This window comes from Miscanthus floridulus, chromosome 16 (assembly GCF_019320115.1).
Source record: "Miscanthus floridulus cultivar M001 chromosome 16, ASM1932011v1, whole genome shotgun sequence".
NCBI classification, from domain to species: domain Eukaryota; kingdom Viridiplantae; phylum Streptophyta; class Magnoliopsida; order Poales; family Poaceae; genus Miscanthus; species Miscanthus floridulus.
Window position 1 is genome coordinate 87,188,449 of NC_089595.1, and position 4,140 is coordinate 87,192,588.

A 4,140-nucleotide genomic window follows, 5' to 3' on the forward strand; every position below is an offset into this window, starting at 1 on the left:
CATCAGACATAACATAACCACCGTACTTCAACGCGGCAAACATGGGCGGCGTCTGCAGATCATATGCCATGAACCATGATGACCGGTGACCAACCATGTTGGAACTGTAAAACCAGAGCTAGTAAGGCTCCATCATGCGAGTCAAGCTTCATTTTCACCTTATAATAACGCAAGTACCCATGCTGCCAAGCACATGCACTACAGCTCGAAAAGCTCGAAAACAATCCATTCAGATTAAGGGCGGAATCTCTTGCACATTACACAAATGGCACCTACCGTGGTGCCAGCAGCAGGTGAAACATAGATGCCTAGAGGTCCGGTTCCAGGTTAACAGGAAGCAGAATACAACCATGAGTAAACAACAAAATGCAAAAGCATCAAACTAAAATCCTAGGGCCAAATGCAACTCTCCTCTTGTGCATTTCCAGCTCCGGACTGTTCCATTGCTTCTACGGTGTCTATTTTACTCGCAGGCCAGTTTGGTGTCAAAGCTACTCAAACAGATGGCGAAAGCCTGGAAGGCTGAGAGCGGGTAGCGGTAGTCCATCGTGAACATATCCTTGGCCACCTTACCAAACTGGAGAATGATCTTATCTTGGTCTTGCGGAGCAGGTTGTGATGGGGTTGGAGCCCCAGCGGCGGCAGGGGCAGGGGCCTGGCTTGGCGCGGCGATCAGCTGGAAATTCTTCACCGAGGCAATGGTTACACGGCCACGGAAGTTGAGGCACCAGCACTGCAGCTGCTCGTGCCATCTTGGGGCCTTGTTGCGGAGCACGAGCGGCCTCTCCTTATTCTGTCCCTCTTCATCGCCAGCCATGGCGCCTCCGGCAATGTCAGAAAACCGGGCGCTGCTGAAGTCACGGGAGCTGCTGAAGTCCATGGACCGGTCCATGATGGATGACTTGGAGAAGGAGGTGGTGCTGCGAAAGGACTCCTCTAATGCCCGGGGCAGAATCTGCTCAGGCTGTTCAGGGACTATGCCACCGGGCTCAACTGCGGAGGCAGGTATGGAGTGCATGACGCAGTGCATCCGCCTAGGGCCTCTCGTGCCAAGAACATTTAGCTCGTATGTCACCTGAGCTATGTTGTAGCTACCAGTTGGCACCTTAGGGGAGACCTTCTTGGAGTTGAATCTTCGGCTTGTCCGGCCAACGTGAGGGACTACAGCCCCACTATAAGGGGGCTGCGTGTCAGAGATCATAAATTTTGTGCCGAGGAAGTTCGACCTGGAAATGACAAGAAATACCTCAATTAGCTGATACAATTAAATAAACCAGACAAAGAAAAGAAAGGCTACCCATTCACTTGCATTTCAATTCTATTACCTCAGCTTTCCAATATATGTGCTGCTAGATCTCGATATGTTGTCAGCATCCATAGAGATAATATACTCCGTGCAGGTTGTTTTGCGGTTCCTTTTAGCTGATAAGAGGAACTTGCCATTCTCCATAAGTACAGCTGATCCAGGAAAAAAAAGGAGTCAACAATTGCATTCCAAATTGAAGAAATGTTGGCAGAAATGATGGAAAGACAGGCAGAACAGAGGACCAGAATGTCGACTTGATGCTAGCAGATATTTGCCAAAATCAATCATCGTAGGAATTCAAAAAACAATTTACGATCTACTCATACAAGCAAAAGAAAGGCACAACATACCAGTGCTCAGGCACAAGTAGAGATGATATGTGGACTTTGATTTATCTCGCTTTATGAAACACTGAATCATTCCATCGTGAGGCCCAGGCTGTGAAGGCAAACATTATCAAATGTTAGTAATAATAAGAAAGACACAAGAATAAGTATTGTGAAGTGTTATCATTAGGTACATAATATCATTCACAAAAGGATTCAGGTAATCAGGTCAAGGATTAAGATTTAAGCATACCTGCTTTAGAGAGACTGGGAAGGTAAGCTTCCCACTGAATTCCGGGCTCAGCACAATCTCCCGGCACATCTTCCTCCATGCCCGACAAACAGCAGCACAGGACACAACATGCTTGCGATTTGGCCAGGTGCTCTCACTGGCCTCCAGCCTCTGGATCACATCACGGAGGAGCTCAGGAGGGAGATTAGCCCAACGGCTCTCCTGGATTATGAGATCCGTATCATGGAGTTCATGCACCGTGCTCTGAGATTTCCCCCTGTGATGCACGGTGAGCCCAGAAAGGCCAGCGACAGTCACCTCAAAGCTGCGCCTTGACAGGATACCAAAACTGTCCCGAACATCACGAACGATGCTGCGGAACGACATCTTCGCCAACTAGAACAGCACAGTAAAGCCTACAAGAAACTTGGGGCTTAGCCTGCCAATATATAACGGGGAAGGTTCCGACAGCCTTCGTGGCTGCTCCACTGATAGAGCAGTGGAGATCACGCCACCCCACAGGGGAAATGCTGCTTTTGAGTGTGCCTACACAGAAGCAAACGCCGATTTGGACCTGCGCGAAGAAAAGAATCTTAGATGTGAAAGCGTGTGAATAATAGCATAGCGTAGAGCTAGCGACATATGTTATGATTATTAATAGATCAATTCCACGTACAGCTCATCACGATTGAACACACGGGCGTCTCCGAGAGTAAAAAATAATGATATATCACAACAGAATTTGTGGAGTGCAGCTGCGAGAGAACAGAGAAGGGCAAGAACATTTTAATTACGGATAAGTCACATCAGTGCATCACACACCAACCATTCTGGAGGCATGTTGCAACATTTCGAGAAAGAAACGTCGGCCCTCGTACGGCCAAACCCAGTCCTAGGCTAGAAATTAGGCGCTCCGTAGTCAAAAGATCAAAAGGAACCCTTTTTCCCCCTGATTCATCAAAGGTGGGAGTAGATAAAAAGGAGAGACTTTTTAAGGAACAAATCGAGTAACAAATCGACGGGCTACAAAAAATCGAAAGGCATGGAGCCATGGACACAAGATCTAACACTAACACACTAACGGGTCTGCAACGGAAGCAGCGACAGCAGCCGGCTAGCTCTAGACAACACGGGTACACAACGGTCTCTTCACCGGCACTACTAATAAGCGGAATAGGAGACAGAGTCGCCCCCAAGAACATTTCTGCAAACATCCGGACGAGAAATCGCGCAGGAAAAAACGACGCTTCTTCTCACATCACATCCCTACCGCGGGAAATGGACGCATCAGGAAAATCAAGACGGTAAGCCCACAAATCGGAGCACCGCTCTCGGCGGAGAGGGAGAACTCACATCAGGGCGTGCCGGAAGGACGCAAATCACCCGATCCGGAGCCTTCCTCCCTCCGCGTCCTTCGGAAGACAGATCGGAGCGCAGGTGGCTCAGATTCCTTCACCGGGGTTAGCTCTTCCCACCTCTGGGCGGCTTCCCTTTTGACCACGCGACGAGGAGCCGGCCGACCGAGGGAAGGAACGACGGGAGGGTGGAAGTGGGTGTGGTGACTGGTGAGGGAGACGGGCGGAGACCCGGAGCGAACCAGCGAGCGAGGAGGGGAGGGAGACAGACCAGCGAGGAAGCCGAGAGAGAGCGAGGGGAGGGGAGGGGAGGGGAAGCAAGCGCACGAGCCGTGTGTTGTTTATTACGGACGGAGTACTGCTCCGCTCCGGTCCACGGTGGGGGGCGGGCGGGGGTTGACCATCCCGTTCCGTTCCGTTACGTTTGTGGGTACTGCTAGTACAGAAGCAGGCGGGTAGGGGGCCGACCAGCATAACGGCGTCAAGTGTGCGGCAGGCCCGGGCCGCCCGAGCCGCAGAAAGCGGGTCGTCCTTTGGTTGGTTCGTTCCCGCCGTGGCAGGGACTGGGTCACAGGGAAGAGGGAGCACGGGTGACAGCGGCTGCACGCTTACGTCGCTGATGATGTGCACGTCAAGGCCTAATCAGGGTTACAACACATTGTTGACTTGTTATCCTGTGAGTGAGGTGTGACCAGTGGTATATTGGCCCGATCGCATGTCCTTAGACTTAGCTTGATCCGCTTCTTTTTTATCTAAAACAGTATTTTTCTCTTACAAATTCTTTCAGATTTCTCAAAAATTCCTCCAAACGAATGGGGCCACTGTAGGCAAACAGTTTGAGTGTGGTTCAGTTGGTTATATTTTTTAGTGTACAACTTATTCATTTAAATTCAAGTTTTTGACTTGATGAATGTACTTGTG

The 4,140-nt window shown here is 50.2% G+C and overlaps 1 protein-coding gene across 2 annotated transcripts; it reads right to left on the reverse strand.

Annotated features, from left to right (window-relative positions):
- Nucleotides 1-211: 211 nt before the first annotated feature.
- LOC136514007 (tubby-like F-box protein 8) lies at nucleotides 212-3,536 on the reverse strand. Of its 2 annotated transcripts, XM_066507986.1 has the most exons (6): nucleotides 3,218-3,536; nucleotides 2,541-2,619; nucleotides 1,886-2,438; nucleotides 1,657-1,744; nucleotides 1,326-1,458; nucleotides 212-1,226 (listed from the first exon to the last, which is right to left on the reverse strand). In XM_066507986.1, the coding sequence occupies exons 3-6, from the start codon at nucleotides 2,249-2,251 to the stop codon at nucleotides 464-466; spliced, it is 1,350 nt and encodes a 449-aa protein (XP_066364083.1). In that variant the 5' UTR covers nucleotides 2,252-2,438; nucleotides 2,541-2,619; nucleotides 3,218-3,536; the 3' UTR covers nucleotides 212-463. The 2 variants fall into 2 exon arrangements, with proteins under 2 accessions (XP_066364083.1, XP_066364082.1); XM_066507985.1 differs by lacking the exon at nucleotides 2,541-2,619.
- Between the last annotated feature and the right edge of the window lie 604 nt (nucleotides 3,537-4,140).

What these genes read in the sequence shown, in the direction of transcription:
- LOC136514007 (XM_066507985.1), bottom strand. Translation starts at nt 2,251, where the DNA reads ATGTCGTTCCGCAGCATCGTTCGTGATGTTCGGGACAGTTTTGGTATC. An exon ending in TCCCAGTCTCTCTAAAGCAG is followed by an intron (nt 1,745 to 1,885) that starts GTATGCTTAAAT and finishes TTGCCTTCACAG; the next exon opens with CCTGGGCCTCACGATGGAAT. An exon ending in ACATATATTGGAAAGCTGAG is followed by an intron (nt 1,227 to 1,325) that starts GTAATAGAATTG and finishes TGTCATTTCCAG; the next exon opens with GTCGAACTTCCTCGGCACAA.